Source organism: Salvia hispanica, chromosome 1 (assembly GCF_029641045.1).
Source record: "Salvia hispanica isolate PSC_SH4W2 chromosome 1, Shi_PSC_v1, whole genome shotgun sequence".
NCBI lineage: Eukaryota > Viridiplantae > Streptophyta > Magnoliopsida > Lamiales > Lamiaceae > Salvia > Salvia hispanica.
The window spans coordinates 41,122,515-41,141,468 of NC_142692.1; the positions used below are offsets into that span (position 1 = coordinate 41,122,515).

The 18,954-nt window shown below is 35.5% G+C and overlaps 3 protein-coding genes and 1 long non-coding RNA gene across 24 annotated transcripts; 1 reads left to right on the top strand and 3 right to left on the bottom strand.

The window, feature by feature from the left end:
• Positions 1 to 6,708: 6,708 nt before the first annotated feature.
• LOC125223639 (RHOMBOID-like protein 13) lies at positions 6,709 to 8,196 on the top strand. The gene has a single exon (XM_048126878.2). The coding sequence runs from the start codon at positions 7,109 to 7,111 to the stop codon at positions 7,919 to 7,921; it is 813 nt and encodes a 270-aa protein (XP_047982835.1). The 5' UTR covers positions 6,709 to 7,108; the 3' UTR covers positions 7,922 to 8,196.
• Positions 8,197 to 8,892: 696 nt separating this feature from the next.
• LOC125223638 (ENHANCED DISEASE RESISTANCE-like protein (DUF1336)) lies at positions 8,893 to 10,153 on the bottom strand. Of its 3 annotated transcripts, none has more exons than XM_048126876.2 (2): positions 10,033 to 10,153; positions 8,893 to 9,926 (listed from the first exon to the last, which is right to left on the bottom strand). In XM_048126876.2, the coding sequence occupies exon 2, from the start codon at positions 9,923 to 9,925 to the stop codon at positions 9,029 to 9,031; it is 897 nt and encodes a 298-aa protein (XP_047982833.1). In that variant the 5' UTR covers position 9,926; positions 10,033 to 10,153; the 3' UTR covers positions 8,893 to 9,028. The 3 variants fall into 3 exon arrangements, with proteins under 3 accessions (XP_047982833.1, XP_047982832.1, XP_047982834.1); XM_048126875.1 differs by having other exon boundaries at positions 8,893 to 9,958; positions 10,033 to 10,146; XM_048126877.2 differs by having other exon boundaries at positions 8,893 to 9,942; positions 10,033 to 10,113.
• A 2,450-nt stretch (positions 10,154 to 12,603) lies between these two features.
• Positions 12,604 to 15,766, bottom strand: LOC125185563 (uncharacterized). 19 transcript variants are annotated; one of them, XR_016136241.1, is made up of 9 exons: positions 15,567 to 15,765; positions 15,413 to 15,458; positions 14,810 to 14,881; positions 14,200 to 14,686; positions 13,816 to 14,114; positions 13,547 to 13,732; positions 13,228 to 13,342; positions 13,066 to 13,124; positions 12,604 to 12,820 (listed from the first exon to the last, which is right to left on the bottom strand). It is a non-coding gene; the product is annotated as an uncharacterized LOC125185563 (long non-coding RNA). The 19 variants fall into 19 exon arrangements; XR_016136216.1 differs by having other exon boundaries at positions 13,066 to 13,140; positions 15,567 to 15,764; XR_016136228.1 differs by having other exon boundaries at positions 13,639 to 13,732; positions 15,567 to 15,763.
• Positions 15,767 to 16,021: 255 nt separating this feature from the next.
• On the bottom strand, positions 16,022 to 18,797 carry LOC125223874 (putative transcription factor PosF21). Its single transcript, XM_048127187.2, has 5 exons — positions 18,637 to 18,797; positions 17,501 to 18,135; positions 16,988 to 17,120; positions 16,738 to 16,822; positions 16,022 to 16,514 (listed from the first exon to the last, which is right to left on the bottom strand). Exons 2-5 carry the CDS (start codon positions 18,124 to 18,126, stop codon positions 16,318 to 16,320), a joined length of 1,041 nt encoding a protein of 346 aa, XP_047983144.1. The 5' UTR covers positions 18,127 to 18,135; positions 18,637 to 18,797; the 3' UTR covers positions 16,022 to 16,317.
• Positions 18,798 to 18,954: the final 157 nt, after the last annotated feature.

Below are 18,954 nucleotides of genomic sequence, written 5' to 3' on the forward strand. Positions count from 1 at the left end.
AAAATCATTCAAATTGGAAAAAAAAAATGTTAACGAAAAACTGTCTGTCTCCCACATGTATAGAATTATTTAAGAGTCAAACTATTACAAATGTAAATCTAACTTATTTCTATTCTTTATTATTTGATGTTTGAATATAAGGGAGCAAAAGTTTGCTCACCGACCCCCAAAAAGGCCAAAATCTCATCATAGCAAACGACTTTTATCATAATAGTATCACTCAACTATTTATATTATTGGACTTTTTGCAAAAAGCTGTAAATTATTACTATTTGTCAAGTACTTCATTTGGGTTTATTTATGAATATATGATTTTAAAAATTGTAAAAAAATTATATGTATTAAGAAAAAAATAGTTCAGATTATAGGGATTATCAAGAATATTGGGATATCTAGTAAATAAGTATACTACTACTATTTCTTTATTTGTAAAGCTGGTAGAAACATGTACTAGTAGTCATAGCTGCTTAAAAAAAGTCGCAATTATTGTGTAAAATTTAAAAAGTAGCCAGTAAAAGTTTGTCCAAATGAAGTAAAATTAAATCATTATTATGATCAATATATTTTAGTTGATGCTAGTAATTAATAAACTCGAATTAGAAATAATTAAAGTAAAATTGTAAATGCTAGTTAATTTTGGGGTGAATTATTTACGAATATACTTGTCTTATTCTCCTTGGAATTATGTGTATGTCCACGTAGTATATGGAGTATATATAAATGTAGTACTATAATATAGTGATGTGAAAACAAAACGAGTCAAATTAATTAGTAAAAGAATAAATTGGATAGACTAAATTAGAAAGACTAATTAGTGAGTGTATGAATATTTAGCACTGTTCATTCTATGGCTATTAAGGAGTAATCCTCTAGATACCTCTATAGAGTAAATATTATTATTATTAGTACTCCAATATTTTCAAATGTACAAGTACAATTTTCAAATGTACAAGTACAATTATTGATTATTATTATTGACAATTTTACAATAATCTTTTACTACTCCTCAATTTATTGTATTTTATATTTCGCGATATCAGAATCAATTAATATGGGTCATGTTCACATATTATCATATTAATTCCTATAATCTATATTTTCAAATGTACAATTATTGATTTGTGATCATTGCATGCGTCATTGAAGCATAGACAATTTTTTTAGGAAAGTACTGATTAAAGAAGTGTGAAATTAAACCTAGATTGTAGTTAGAAATGAACGTCCTTCAATAATGTAATAGGAATTACAAGTGTGAAAAAGTTGAAAGAATCGAAAAAGTTATGATACTTGTCTGGTAAAAAAAGAAGAAGATAGAATACTGGGAATGTAAGACAAAGTCCATTATTAGTTTTAGATACGACAGACACTTTTTGGCACGACACGATAATATGACACAAAACCCGCACGAAATTAATGGATATGTGTTAAAGTTTATTGGGTTCGTGTCGTTATCATGTCGACACAATAACGACACGAAAACTTTGTGTGTATTCGTGTCGTGTCCGTGTTACACATTAAGAAATACCCCCTCCGTCCCACTTTAGGAGTCCCGGTTGAGTTCAGCATGAGTATTAAGAAATGTAAAGGAAAGTTTGTGAAAAAAGATAATGGAATATGGGTCCTATTATTTTATATTAGTTTTATAATAAAATGTGAGTGGTAAAAGGTTAGTGGAATGTAGGGCCTAATACCATTTATGGAATATTCCAACCGGGACTCCTAAAGTGGGACACCAAAAATGGTAAGCCGGGATTCCTAAAGTGGGACGGAGGGAGTAATATTAATATATTATATTATTATTATTATTTTATTTATTCTAAAATTTTAAAATTAAAATTTAATATTAGAAATAATATTAATATATTATAATATTGTTATTAGAGCCAGCCATAGGCCAGCCACTCTCTCTCCCTGTCACGTCAGCAGCACTAAAAATCCACCTGCCACGTCAGCATTTACTCAAATAGGTCAGCCACAGGCCAGCCGCAATAAAAATAATTCAAAACAACTACATTTACGGAATTAAATTTACGATTAAATTACGTAATTAAATTTACGAGACATATACGGGAAAATTCAATAATTGCATTTAAGAAAAAGTACATGCATTTAAAAAAATAAATTACATAATAAAGAAAAAAAACTATCGCCGTGCAGTCTTCCGTGCCCACAACTCTTCAATTATATCCTTTTGAAGTTGAATATGAGCATCCACTTGGTGCATGTCGGCATATTCCTGGAGGCGGCCGACTTCATCGTGAGGTACCCCACGTCGTACGCTAGGGGTGACCGTTCTGTGGCTTGGACCGGCTTCATCATCATTGGCCCAACTAGTCAGTTGTACGCCTTCGTCTTCGACGATCATGTTGTGCATGATAATGCAGGCGTACATTATATCAGCAACGCATTTGACATCCCACAAACGCGTTGGACCCTTAATTGTCGCCCATCGAGACTGGAGCACACCAAATGCGCGCTCCACGTCCTTGCTCGCCGACTCCTGCCATTCCGCAAAGTAGGCCTTCTTGTCATCCGCCGCGTGCCTGATCGTCTTCACAACGACAGACCACCTAGGGTATATCCCATCCGCCAAGTAGTAGCTCATATCATGTCGGTTGTCGTTGGCCACAAATGAGACGGCTGGACCGATGCCCTGACACTTCTCGTTGAAGAAGGGCGACGAGTTGAGGACGTTGAGGTCGTTGTTCGACCCGGCTACCCCAAAATATGCATGCCAGATCCACAGCCGGTAATCAGCTACGGCCTCGAGGATCATCGTGGGATTCTTTCCCTTGTAGCCGGTCGTGTAGGCTCCTTTCCAGACAGTTGGACAGTTCTTCCACTCCCAATGCATACAATCTATGCTGCCTAACATCCAAGGGAACCCATGCTGCTCCCCGTGCTTCTGCATCAGATTCTGATAATCTTGGGGGGTAGGGCTTCGAAGGTACTGCTCACCGAAAATTTGAATCACGCCCTGACAGAAAATCTTTAGACATTCCAGAGAAGTCGTCTCACCGATGTGGAGCTACTCATCCCACATGTCTGCCGCGCCTCCGTAGGCCAACTGTCTGATTGCCGTCGTGCACTTTTGGATAGAGGTGTGGCCGGGTCTGCCAGCCGCATCGTGCCTGAAGCGGAAATAAAGATATCGACGCTCCAAAGCGTCAACGATACGCATAAACAACTCCCTGCGCATTCTAAAACGCCGCCTGAACATGGTTTTGGAGACCGCGGGTCCGGAGCGAAGTAGTCGTTATATAGCCGCTGATGTGCAGCTACGCGATCCCGATCAATCACTGCTCGGCGGTGGACAACCGGTGGAGGGCGAGGTATCGCCTGCTGTTCGACCCTTCGCATGTACCGCTCGCGGTTCATGTAGGCCTCCATAGCCTCGTTCATCTGCCGTTCGTACTCCTCAGTATCCCCACCACTACCACCACTGCTACCACCCGCGTTACTCATCGCTCGATGTTGCTCTTGTACAGAAATTTAGAGAGAGAGAAAACTCGTTAAAACAAGTGGTGCAAATGAAAATGAAACTAAAATCGCGTATATATAGGTTTTCAAAAATTTTAAAAAAAAACGAAAATTGGCGCTGGCCGATCGCTGACCGATCGGCACGCCACAATGGCGGCCAGTGCCCTCAAATCGGCTAGCCCACGCCGATTTTTTTGCCGATTCGGCGCTGGCCGATTACAATAGTTCGGCTAGCCGACCGGCTAGCGACGCGGATCGGCTTGCCGGTCGGCTAGCCGCTATTGTGGATGCTCTTATAGTGTCGTTATTGTGTCATGTCATATATGTGTTGTTATCGGGTCGTGTTGACCGAAGTGGTTCGTGTCGTGTTCGTGTCTGAGGGTAGCGAGTCGTGTTCGTGTTTGTGTTTGGAGTTTTTTTAACGGGTCGTGTTTGTGTTTGTTGTTATCGTATTGTGTCATTATCGTGTCGACACGATAACGACACAACACGCACGATTTGTCACCCCTAGTTTTAGAGATATCAATTAAAGCAGTACTAAAGACTTTTTTAAAAATAGCTTGCACATTATATGTTCAACAATTTAATTAATTAAGAGATTAATGTTATTTAGGATGTTAATGGAATTAAAGATTAGTACTCCCTCTGTCCCAACTAAGTTGAGTCGTATTTATCTTTGGAATGCCACACCTAAATTGAGTCATTTCTTTTTTTAATAAAAAATAAAACATCTAATTACTCATATTTTATTCCACTATCTACTTTACTGTATCTTTATCTTTCTTACTTTATTCCCATCTCCTACTTTTTAGAATAACTTTTTAATCTTTGTGTCCAAAAATTATGTCTCAACTTGGTCATGGAGGGAGTATAAATTGCCACGCGACCAAATTTACATTTTAATTTAAATAAAAGGTATCATCATCACCTAAGGTATCAAATAAAAAACCAATAAATTAAATATAATGAGAGGGAGTATAAATTGCCACGCGACCAAATTTACATTTTAATTTAAATAAAAGGTATCATCATCACCTAAGGTATCAAATAAAAAACCAATAAATTAAATATAATGAGAATACAAATACTGCAGTTTACAATGTTATTACGTTTGCTGGCTAAAATTAGGTTCAAAGATTATGGGTCAAAGATGAAATCAATATTTAAATTTTAATATTCATAAAATCATACAAACATATGTAGTCACCAAGCAGCCGCAAAATCTCTTTGATGTAACCTTTTTTATTCAATTATTGATTTTGTTCCCCATAGAGCCAAGTGACCTCATTGATATGGTTGACCACATATAATGCTTGTGTTTGAATTTTGAAATAATCTTTTGTCCTTTTTCAATTGTATGTACTATCTTTTATACTAGAAAAATAATCGAATCACATGATATCTCTATGTAATAGGTACATCTTTAATTACTTTCAATCGTATATATTGAGTAAATGAAAATTTTATTTTCAAAATATTGTTTTAGTAATGCTTGTGTTCTCAATTTTTGGTGTGTAATGGATAATTGATTATATTCCTGCATGTTAACGAAAAATTGTGAAGACCTTCACAATTTATAAATTGATATCGTTTTCACAATAAGATGGACTTAGGTGCATAAAGTTTTGGGCTTCTAAGAGCCATTTGGGCTTTAAAAAGTAGCATAAAACTTTGGGTGATTCTTCTTAGCCTCATTTAAATTTTAATGTCCTAGTGAATAAAATATTATTATTATTATAGGGGAGTATTATATTGCTAACTCAATATCTAATTGCTAACTATAATTAAATAATAGCTATTAGATATTCAAATTAAGGGCCTAGATCATCAACCAAGAAATATCAGTACGATCAACAAAAAACGTCAATAAAGCCATAAGATTAATTTCATAAAATATCAATAGGGGTATTAATGTCAATTAACTACATGTTTAGTTATAACTAACTTTTAAAAGAAATCCCAAAACTTTAAATTCATATAACATATATCAAATTAAAGATAATTTTATAAGGATTCCAACGATATCATATATGCATATGTTCCGACGTCAAAATTTGAAAAAAAATTCAAAAATTTTTCAATTTTTTCGTAAAGCAGAAATGTCAACATACTATATAAAATATGTCAATATAATACATGTAGAATGTCAATATAAGCAATGGGTTAACATTCTTAAAGCATCGTGTTGACATCCTCAAAGCATTGTGTCGATATTTCCGAAACACTATATTGACATTTTCATCTAAAACCCTAATTTGACGTTTTTTATTTATCTTTTTTTATTTTATTAATAAAAACGAAAATTACACGTGGCAAATTGTAGACCACACATTTTTCTAAAATCCTATGACCTTAAATTAATTGTAGTTAGTAATTAAATGATTAGTTAGCAATTGATCACTGCCCTATTATTATAAATTTCATTATATCGTGAATGCTATTTTAAATTAAATTAAGTACTATTGCGTGGGAAAATGGTGGACTACGTATAAAATTACCTTGAAATTTTAAAGCTTTATAAAAAAAAGACATTGGGCCTCAGTAATTTGTAGTAATATATTGGGCCTTAGTAATTTGTAGTATTATGTTGGGATCCATGATTATCAACGTATATTGGTTTGATTTGGTTCAATTGTACTAAAATACAAATTGATATTTTTATCAAATCAAATGAAATTGTATTAATATCAAAATCAAATCAAACAAAATCAAACTAAGTTGTATTAATATGTTTTGGTGAGGTTTTGATAACTTGATTTGTCATTTTATACGTGTGTGGTTCATCCATCCCGCACACGTACGGGACACTGCCCTCCTCATGATGAATCAGGTGGTCTTGTGCACGACAAGCGCGCACGTGAGGCGCCTAGTTCAACCACTCTAGGGAATCAATGTCATTGAAGACAAGAACAACATCGAGATAGAATGATTCAATCTAACCAAAGTTCGAATCAAGTATTCAATGGAGTCTTGAGGAAACAAAGGCAATAACCGAACTCATCACTAATCCCTCCATTCTCACTTGACGTTACCAGTTACCATATTGTACCTCTTGACATGTTTTTACAAAAGTTAAAAGCATTTTAGGGGATGACCTCAACAGACTCTTTTATAGATAATAATCACATCTACTTCTAACATTGTTTAAGTTTTGTTTATCCATAAAAAATCATTATTTATTTTATCAATTTAAGACACTAAAAATACAGTATAAAATTTCATGTCGAAAAAGTAATGCTCGAGAGATATGTCTCAAATAAGAAGAAACCTCTAGTAAGTCTAGTACTTCCCAGATGCCCCTAATCTCTAATTGATTTCACCTTCAAATTAGGGGAGATAGTCTTTCCCTACTCATTCACACCATTCGATTATTGATTCTTTGATTTCTGAGGAGTCGCGTTTATTCTCTACATTTGAGGGTTCAGATTCGACTCTGTCCCTTGTCGGTGAGATCGGCCTTCCATTATTTGGTTTCATTGTGCGGAATTTTCGAAATCTTGGAATCGAATTCTGTTTGTTCTCACAGTCAATTCATCAAACACTTGGTCCTCGACTCTAGGTTTTTCCGAGCATATGAATCAGATGCTGTAGAGTCTCAGAGTCGCGTCAATAACTTCAATTTGTGTAGATGGGGAAACCCCTAATCTACGAGATTTGGGAAAAACCAGCCACGAGCTGTATAATTGCGATATGTAGTTTAATTTGGTTCTACATTCAGAAAAAGGGGATTGGGTATTCACATGTGGGGTTGAGCTACGACACTGCATTAGAGGGCCATCATTGGCGGATCATTACATCTGCATTTTCACACATTAGCATCCTTCATCTTGTTTTTAACATGAGTGCTCTTTGGAGTCTTGGGGTGATTGAGCAGTTAGGGCATGTAGGGCTCGGTGTCGAATACTATCTTCATTATACGATGCTGTTGGTCGTGCTGTCGGGGCTGCTGGTTCTCGGTATCTACCACATTTTGATCAAAAGGTTCAATCTTGATTACTTCCGGAGAGTGACTGCTGTTGGATACTCTTGTGTTGTTTTCGGGTGGATGACTATACTGTCAACAAAGCAGCCCTCTTCGAAGCTGGAGCTTTTCGGGCTCCTCTCCCTTCCTATCAGTTTTGCACCTTTTGAGTCTCTCATCTTCACGTCCATAATCGTGCCCCAAGCTAGTTTCATTGGTCATTTGTCCGGGATAATCGTTGGCTATGCCATAGCCTGGGGTGTGATACACGGAATGAACAATTACTGGGCTGTGTCGATGCTGGGATGGATGGTTCTTGTTTTCATTCTTAGTTTGAAGAAGTCTGGTACATACGATTTCAGCTTTCTCGAGATTGAATCTGTGGAAGAGTCTTCCTTGCCATCTGTGCGGTTTCTTTCTCCTGGAAATGGGAGAACCCTGCAGATGAGTGCGTCTGATGTTGGTCTGAATCTTGTGTAGCTTCTTAATCGGATTTGGCTCTGCTTGTTCATTTAGTCTGAATGCGCAACTATGAGGATGTCACAGAATATTGGATTGAGAATAAGCTTTTATTGAAAAGCAACACTTATTTCTTGGATCTTAGTCCTCGCTTGCAGTAGCCATCGTATTCTTGTATCATGGTTTTTTGCTTCTCTTGCTAGTTTGTGATAAGATTTTAAACTGACTTACTTTGTATCATATCAGTTGTGACAATTGGGAATGGATGAATGAGATCGATTGACTTTCATTCTTAATCAGAGTTTCATTCTTGTTGAGTAAAACACTTACAAAAATGAGCTTTTCATGTATCGCCATTAATACTCGTTTTTAATGATTTGTCTCTGTTCATATTTGGTGCATTTGATCTCTTTAAATCTACTATATTCACAATAAATTTTGTTAGTATTTGGCTGGTTTTCTTTCAGCAATGAGCTTCTATTGTTTGTGATACATCATTCGACATGAATGCGTATTTTCTGTTTCAGTTTTGGTTGTTTTCAGTGAAGAAAGTTTAGTACTTTCACTAGTTATTTCTGAGATGATGCTATAGTTTGATTTTATCTGTCTAAACTAAATGGGCTATCTTAAGAAATGTCACACGCCATTTGATTTGAGCATTATTTATTGAAGGGGGTGTCGATTGAAGGTCACACCGAGACAGAGTGCAGCAGGCGAATCGATGTGTAACAGTGTAAGTGAAGTAATAATGTCCTCATCAATTTCTTTACGTATTCTTGTCGTGTGGGATGGGCGTGATGAATTGCTGTCTGCAACCCTTTTACGTTGATGTTCGTGACTACGATAGCCGGTGCCCGGATAGCAGTTAATCTATCTAAACTTTAATTAGACAACTTTGGATAGTTTCTTCAGGTTTTGTAGTTGTGTAGTTTTGCTGCTGTTGTTGTGATGGTGTCTGTGTTTTGTATGCCTTAGGAAGCAAGAATAGCAAGTAGATAAAAATATTGATATACATTTTTTATCAATCTATTGATTGTAGTCTTTCCCTCGCAACGCACAGGATTTATAACTAAGATTTTGAAAAACAAAAGAGAGAGAAGAATAAGATTGGGATGTCAATTGTAAGAACTATGTGTTTTCTTCATCTTTGGTAGTAGTAGTAGAAGTGTGTTGATGTGTTGGCACATTGGCATGAACTAGGTTGGTAAACCCTTGCCCCAATGATTTCCAAAGTCTCGTAGGTAACGGCGACTGCGAATTCCCACAGCATCCCGAGTCAATCTGCAGCGCCCGAGCATCATCGAGCCCAGAGAATCGAACAGCTCCCAAGATCCGCTCTGGTAGCTCCGACTCGGTCTGGCCCTCAATAACGAAAGCTAGGTCTACTGTGAGCGCAGTCAAGTATCCGAACGCGAGGTGCACGATCGCACTCGCAACCATAGAAGATCCAACGTCGATGTCAACTTGCACGAGGTTCTCCCCCATCGAGTATCTACAGCTAAGCCCCCGCCCTATTATGCAGATTGCCTGCTCCCCGATCGCTTTCTTCACCATCCACGGCCCTTCCACTACGTTTGTTATCAACTTCAGCCTCGAGTTTCTAAACCCATCGTCTCCCTTTAGGAAGCGGCGGATCAGAGGATCTCGGTGGCTGGCCTCCGTACCCTCGAAATACACGACTATGCTATGGTTGTCTTTGGTTGGGAGCTGGAAATTGAAAGCCCAGACGAAATGCGATCGGCCCTTGGCGTTTTCATCATCGAGAGTTTGCCTAACACGGCCGTTAGGGTTGTTTAAAACATCGGAGATCTTGGATGGAGATTTGATCCAGTCGAGGCCGAGAGGGTGTAGGAGATAGTCCCCTCCGGGGATCTTCTCCTTTGTCGTTGGATAGCCTGCTCCTCGTACCTTGAATTCGTCTCCGGGAGGAGAAGCCCAGCCGTTCGGGCAATTGTGTGGAACACTGCCTCCGGATCTCACTCTCTCAATCCATTCTTGATCTTGTTTTTGCTCAAGCATTGCCATTCTGCAAATGGAAATGTCTTCAGTTAAAAACAGCTGAAGACAATCAGAAATAAATTAAATCTCTAAAAAGAGAGAAAAATAACAAAATGTAGAAAATGAGTGATCACCTTAGAAAGAAGAGTGCTGAATGGTCTGAATAAGATGTGGTTGTTTTATGAACAGAAAAAAAGAAGGAAAAATATTTATGTTGGAAGATTCTTGAGATAGGTGGTGAAGAAAACTCACTGGGAATTATTTATATATTTTATTCAAATATCATATATAAATAATTAAATATGCAATCTACAATAATCCAAGTCATAATTGTTTCGTATGGATAACCGATTGTCCGTCTCTTTACTCTTTGGGCATTATTAGTAAATTTTTAATTAAATTTTTCACTATTATGATTCTTATTTTGAAATTTAAAGGCAATATTAGAAATGCATTAATATCACCACATATTTATTCGTTGTAAAATTAATATTTCTAAACTTTAGAAGATAACGAAGAGAAAATGTGAACGTTTTTCCAAAAAGGGTCAGTATATTTGATACCAATAATAATACTAATAAATAAGATATGTGCAATATTAAATCCTGTCTATAGTCTATAAAATATCAACACAAAATTCATGTGAAATTGTTGCCTCAACTGCACGTAACTTATTAATATATGTAATAAAGACAAATGAAATAACTTATTAATATATGTAATAAAATTGAAATTAAGTTTAAGTATTTTTTAGTACCACTATAATTATTTTTAAGGACTTTGACTAAGGAAATTATATATTTATTCGACTCATTAAATTTTAATAGACTACCCATTTTTGTTGTTATTGTTCTTATATAATTATGAGTTTTGAATTAAACTTCCCATACTACTTTGTTTGTTTGTAATTATAGAATCTGAATTAATAACATAAAATTCAATCTAGGAAAATGATATTGCATTATTGCCTCTGGGACTTGGATTTTCCTGAAAGAAAAAAAAAACTATAGACATAAATACAAAATTATTTTCTACACTTACTACTCCTATATTTGGATTAAATATCATATTGGCCCACAATGACCTGTCTTTATTTCCGAGGTTACATTGATGCACAGCCATTATCTATCAATTTTGTGGAAGTTGTACATCAATTTGTAATTAATTATTAACATGCTATATGTAAAGACATGTGTTAGGTTCTCTAGTGGAGATTTTGATATTACAAAACAAGAAATTGATAGCAATAATATGAGTAGTTGAGGTGTCCTTTTAAAATGATGCAATATAGTTCTCCATTTTTCCATTAACTCGAATCCCAATCTATTGAGTGGAATAGAAACACCTCCTTCACTGCCTTGTTATCCATTAACTTGAGCCCCAAAATATCAAAAAAAACTTGATTTTATACACAAATATTTTTGTACTCACCCTCGAACTCCAACCTATTGGTTAGACGAGATGCGTGTTAGGAGTTGAACTCATGACCTATGAGTCAAGAGACCAACATCTCTACCACTCCACCACATGTACTTGAATGAAATATTATGAACATTAATTATTGTTATACATTAAACCTATAATTTTTTTGTCCACACAAATTAATAATTTGTGTTTAATTTTATACTTTTAAATAATTACTATTAGTTGTGATATGATTAATATTAACTATCCATCACTAAATCTTACTTTTATTTGTATAATGTATATAAATAATAGATTTTATCTAAGATTTAACATTGTAGTATATATATTATTAACATAGTTTATTACTCCATATTTACTAAATAATACTCCAAACTTATTAATAATTCATGTTTAATTTATGTATTAACTAATAATACTAATATAGTATATATTTATCCAAATTAACTAAAAATTCATGTTTATTTTTATATATTGTCTATAATATTATTTCACCACATAAATATTTTTAAATTAATATAAATTTTATTTATTTATATATGAAAAATATTGTACTTTTTTAGTTATTCTAATTAATAATTTATGTATTTAGTTATTATTTAAATTTTATCATTCACTTATTTTAAATGCTCTTCATATTTAATTTATATACAAAGTTTAATAGTATATGTTTTTGTTATATATTACTAATTATAATTTATCACTCATTAAATTTAATATACTTTGTATGGATATATTTAATTATATATATTTGCAAGGTAAAACAGTTCGACCAGTGATTGAACCGGTCGGACCGGTTGAACCGTGAACCAGTAGCCTCACCGGTTCACCGGCCGATCCGATTTTTAAAACATTGGTGTTATGTTATCAACTGATGCGTGTTATGTTATCAACTGAACTGCACTCACTACAACAAAAAAACACATCTAAGGACGCTTATTTAGTTAATTTGGGACGCTATTTTGTGTTTCCAAATATTTCACCGACGCTTTAAAAAGTGTCCTTATTGGTGGCGTGCCAAATAAGAACAAGGACGCAAATAGCAAGCGTCGGAGAATTAATTGGAGACGCTTTTAAGTTGCGTCTCCAACATATTTTCCAACGCAATTTATAAAAGCGTCCCAGTTTTCACATCCTTCTTAACATTAAGACACTATTAAAAAGTGTCCCTAAATGGACTTAAAAGTGTCTCCAATTATGCATCAAAGATATTATTCATTAAATATAATATATACTATATAATTGAGAATCCAAACAAAGTAGAAAGCAACAATTGTAGGTGTCTTAAAAGCAATGCAATAATACTCTGTAAAATGAGTCATTAATACAAAATGGAGTGACTTCATATTTGTGGGAACTGACAAAGATAAATATTTAAACTAACATAGGAGGCTAATTGACTTGGTCCACATTTGCAAATGAAGTTTACTAAAACATATCTAAACATGCTCCAGTCCTTCCTTAAGGCCTTCGCTTTCATTTTCTTTACTAATGCCCCTGTTCAACAATAACAAAAAAATAATAAATATAATTTTATTAACATATTAGTATACCTTATACTAACATAAAAATAATAAATATAATTTCTGCAGACACAAGGCATGTTTCAGCTACTAGAACTTCAACATACATTATGATGCAAGATTGTGAAGCTAAAGTTCAAATCTTGAATATCATTCATTTAACTAAAATTCAATGCATAACAATATATATAAAAAAAGAATCAAGTTGTGCTAAAAGACCTTGTAAGAATGTGGAATTCTTAAGTGCTTTGAGTTTCTCGTTGGTCCGGCTTCACCTCCTTTGTCAAAAATAGGCTAAATAGCTAATGGTTTGAGACAGATTTGCAAATCGAAACCAAAAACTTCACAAACTACATGCAATAAACTATGATTATCACACACCTTTTCTGATAAATTGTGGAATTCAGCAGCTCTACTTCTCTTCTAAGAACGAGGTGCCACCGGTTTCAAAGTGTGTCACAAGCTTCACTTCCCTAATGAGAAGCTCCACAATGATCTACATAAATCTGAAATTAGATTAGATATTATCAATAAAACTATTAAATCATCTCATGAAGGGGAGGGGGAAAGTCTGTGTGTGGCAGAAATTATGCAGTTAGCACCATATGATATTTCTGGAAGTTCTACATAGAGGAATCAATTATCAGACATGGAATTAATAACATAATTTCAAAAATTAATGGGGATGAACTATCATCACCTGGAAGCTTTACATTTCCCCCACACCTCCACACACAGCATAGTGCAGAGTGGATGAGACATTATCAAAGTGGCAAGGCATATGTAGTGTACCTCTTTGCATTCCTGCTTGCTCGATTATGCCTTTAAAGTTAGGTATAAGTTCTTGTAAAGCAAGCATTTTCTGATTGATCCTATCTCTTCGCCTCTGTCATGGAACTACCATTATCAACAGAAAAAAAAGCAAAAGAGCAACTAATGTATGTTCATAACTGGATTACTTAAACATACCCTCCCGAAAGATTATGCGTTACCACTCGTCTTCTCTTTGATCCCTGATCTCCCTCCTCTTTAGCTGGAGTAATTTTTTCAGATTAACAGATTCAGTTCGGATTTCCTATTTCGAGATCTTACAAAAGAAGAATTAATAATTTAATTTTCATCCAGAGGCCTAGTTGAATCAATGGTGTTATTTGACATAGGAGAATCACCATTAGTTCAATTTAGTGCACTTATAGAATATCGAATTAGAAGTTTGCAAGGCTATCATCGAGTTGTTTCTCATCTTCTATAGCCACCTCCAAGATTTTCTGAGACGAGGGAAGCCCGACAATGATCTTAGTACAATATTCAAACTAAGGTGAAAATTAGCACACAAAGAGGATTAACACTTACAAGTATTCTCTGCTTCATCTAATTCCCCAAAGATCATGAAATGTTTGTGTCAAAATCGGCAGCCTCTAAGCCTGATCTTCACATAAGCTCCATCCAATCCTGCAAGTTCAACTTTTCCATCCAAGCCACATTATCAATACACTTTTACATATTAATTCATGTAACTGCCAAGTCATCAGAATAAGTAAATTGGATCATGGTTCGTATTGAACATAACCAACAAAGGGTACTATAGCCTCTAACGCAGGTGCCAAGGCAACAAGTCCAACAACACTAGCTGGAGCAACTAAATCTGTTCATTTATTCACAAGTAAATCCAATCGAGTTTTACATTAACCATGAGAACACTACAAGACGACTGAGAATGAACAATATATGCATACCTCCAATAACGGCCAATAATGTTCCTCCAGTTAATGCATTCTTCTTGGGTTATATAGATCGAGGAAAAAAGGCATTCGCGATAGAATGTGTGTAAAGAGCTAACCTGCTCAAATATTACATAATTTATTTACTAGTAAATAATTCAATGGCCATATACAAATGATTAAAATACATCACCAGTTTATACAATGTAACAATTAAAAGAAATATAGAAATAAGCTCATACTGGAATTGGATTTGAGTGGTGTAGGCGTGGCTTTGGAGCTCCAATATTTGTGAATACATGCATGTTGATTATCTGCCAAAAAAGAGAAAGAAAAGGCTATTCAACAGTGGGACCTCAAAATGTTGATCCATCACACGAACGAAGAAATTAAAAGCAAGTGCAAAACTAAACTCAAAATTAGGTTACACTGAAAATTGGAACATGTGAAGTCTTATAAACAAAAAAAAATCGTAAGATAGAGGATCATCATAGATATACTTTATTCTCAGATTCATCCGTGACATGAAGTCTTATAACCGTGTTTCAAATCAAAAAACAAGTAGCCTTCAGTATTCCCAATCAATACGAAATGCCAATAAAGAAATGGATATTGTAGCTTAAATTATAGTAGTTGAGTATTTAATTAATCGTTTGATCGGATTTAAAACTCCAAATCTGATTTACAATCATTAATCTGTCCCTTTTTGGATCTGGTATACAGTTCATCGCTAAAATTACATCCCAATGAACCTAATTCATTGCAAACAAGCACCAATATTCCGACACGGAATGGTCCGAAATCATCATCGACAAATTCAAAACAAAACAACATAATTAGCATACCTTTATCAGCGTCGTCTTCTCATTAAATGCATTGTCAATAGTTACCCTACACAATTCCCAAATCAAGAGAAAGAATTACGAATTAAGACTCTTCGAATCACTGAGAATTGATGGAAAAAAAACAGAGAAAGAAGACTGCGAGACATGAATTGACCTAATCCATTTCATCCATAACTCCGTTGGCGGTATATTGAAATCGCAGTTCATAAATTCAAAGAGCTGGTTTTATCTATGGAGATGGAGATCAGAGTTGGGTTCAAAAGAAAAATAAGAATAAACAAATGGTGGTTCGATTTCGGCACTGAGACATCAACGTGTCCTCAATTTAAGGGCATTTTATCATTGCGTCCCCAATTCAAGGATATAGGGGCGCTATTTATTATTGCGTCCCTGATTTAAGGACATTTTATTTTTGCGTCTTAGATTTTGGGGAGTTTTAAAATTTGGCAACGCAAAGAATTGCGCGTCTAATGTTGCGTCTGTAGATGATGGATTTGTTGTAGTGACTTCATTATATATTTATTCTCTACTAAAAACAATTGGAAAAAAATACGCCGTATTATATTGCCAAAAATTCCTAGTCAAGGAAATGCAATAAATAAGCAATAATTACCTCAAACAACATAACTTTTTATGTTTCTTATATGCAATAATATATATTTGCAAAAACAATGAAACAAAATTGGTTTGTCAAAAGACTTAAAGCTACTTAGATAAGAGCCGTCCACAACTACAAGGGACTTCAATAAACAATCTAAGAGCTGAACAAATGCAACAAATTCTAAGGCTAAATGTAGCAAAAACAAGCCTACAAAACCCAGCTATCCAGCAACGAATATATACGAACATTCCATTTCCGACACACCAAAAGCAATGCCTGCAGTCGATTAGTGTTTATACCGAAACTAATGGAGCAGCAGTTGACGCGGCTGAAACTGGTCCAGCTGATGCTGTCGGAACTGATGCTGCAACGGTTGAGCATGGCTGTTGTGGTGGTAGTTTTGGTTAGCTCCATAGGGTGTAGGATTATGGCCATTCGGCATTGCCTGGCCAGTCAGCACCTTTAGATGCCGGATCTCGTCCCTCATTGCCTCATTTAGAGCTGTGTTCCAAGGAAAAATGAGAGAATGTATAACATTAAGCATCTTTTTCAGCCGTAAAATGATAATGTGATTGCGACTATCATTCTTCAACTATTGTGTGTACGCGTTTGCAAGTTAACTTTTCTTCACAGCTCAAGTTCGAAACGTTTTGTTTAGATATCTTGCGACCGAAGAAATGGATCGATACTTTTCTTGCATAAGTAGTGAAGGGTGAATTATTACCATCTTGCAGTTGTCCTTGCCGTTCAAAGGATTGCAACTGTAGTTTGAGTTCAATATTTTCAGATGCAACACAATTGGTATTCTCCTGTAAGGAAAGGCAAGAAAAAAAATGAAACAATAACTAATGTTGCATAGGAAGAATCACAATCAAATCAGTTTTCCAACTTATTTCATTCTTTTGTTTAATTTATGGGGTTTTATTTTATGAAATTTAGGCTAGTTAGAATAAGTAGACTAGGTTTGAGATAACCTGCATTAAGGCAAACTGCATGGACAAGGATGCTTTATCTGTTTGCAATGACTGGACTTTGCTTTGAAGCTCAGAGATATACCTCATCTTCCGTTCCTTCGACCTTGCAGCTGACTGCCTATTCGCCCAGATCCTGTAGCAAGACATGGATTTGGAGAAATAAATGACTTAGCATTCCGCTTTTCCCTAAAGCCTTTTATTCTTCTAAGGACAAACAGGATGCCACTATGCACCCAACCAAGGCAACAAAACAAAGTTATATGCATATAGATACTAAAAAAAAATAAACAACATACTGCATAAATTTTATTGGTAGAAAGTTGTGAGCTGTTGAGAGATGCAAGTAGCAAGAACATGAGGTGTGAATCATAATTTACCTTGATAAAATAGACTAATTGCATTGTAGAAACATGAGAAGTTAACAGCTATTTAAAATATTTGTACATTCACCAAAAGACCCCGACAGGAGCGACAGAAATGAAGGAATTTACGTAATTAGCGTTTGTCAACAACCTTTTAGCGCGCTTTGGGTCAGTAAGAGCAAGCTCAGCGAGATTGGCAGCAGAAATGGATTTATCAGACTCGGCTGAAGATGGTTTTTCTAAACCTGGCTTTAGCATCTCTGTTTCGATATAAGTATTTAAATCCATGGATCGGCTGTGCTGAAGCCTATGTTGTTGTACATATGAAGAAGCTGCCTCTGCTGCAGAAGTAGACAGTTTTTCCATTTGCAAAGCACAATTATCAGATATCGAATTGGAACCATCCAAATCAAGATATTCTGGCAGCAGATCCTCCTCAGTCTCATCAAAACAAGAATATCCATCTAATCCACCTACAATGCCTAGATCAGTACCATCAAAGCTAACATCATTCAGGAGGGTGAGGACATCAGAATGGGTACGTCGATGGGCCAAATTCTTCGGGGGATTGTCAGACATCCGACTTATCTCTGAACTAAACGGACTAGCATGAGCTGACATCTTATGATCCTGTTTGGATGAACACTCCGGCCCTATTGGACGGAAATTTGGGGATGCTGCTTGCTCGGGCTTTGTGCTATAGCTACGATTGGGTTGGAAGGGAAGAACCGAGCTTCTTCCCGACGGAGGTAGCGAACTCCTACTGTTCATATTCATCAATCAATCCTACAAAAAGGTGAAAACTAATCAACACAATACCTAACTTCTCCACACCAAGCCAATATAAAATCCCCAAAAATACGCAAATTCCTTGAAACGAGATTGAACTGGCATCTCATTTAACGCAAGCAATTAAGATTCTCGAGTTCAATTTTCCAATATAGAGAGAGCCCTAGAAATGAAGACTCACACAAACAGAATCCGAAATCAAAATTCACTCATTCTATAAAAGGTAAAAGCTAATAAACACCATGTCTTACTACTTCTACACACCAAGCTTATATAAAAGCCCCAAAAAATTAAGCAAATTAAGATTCTGGAGTTCAATTTTCTCTGCACGGATCCAATATCAGAACCTCACAATATACAGCCCTAGAAATGAAAATTCAACGCAAACAGTTTCCGAATTTAAAATTCAATCATTCTAGACAAGGAAACAACAAGAGATCAGTAAGAATACGAAAATCGAGATGGAAAATGAGAAATTAACAACACGAAATTGCTTACGGAGAAAAAATTGAAGTTTATTTCTCAATCGAAGAGCTGATCAAGCGTACATAGGCGACGATCGGAGCGATATTCGGAGTTCGAGAGAGATGATGATGTGCATGCACATGTAAATACGTACACATATATTCACACATGCACACACGCATGAGAGAGAGATGAGTGTGTGTGGTGTGTGTGAAATGGAATGAAGGAGAGGCTTATATAGGTGTGAAGAAGGTGACGTGTGTCGTCAGCTCATTGTGGATCCGAGACCGAGACTATTTCTGTGGATTACCAACTTTCTTAACTGCTTAATTTTTTGTTATAAACTTTTTT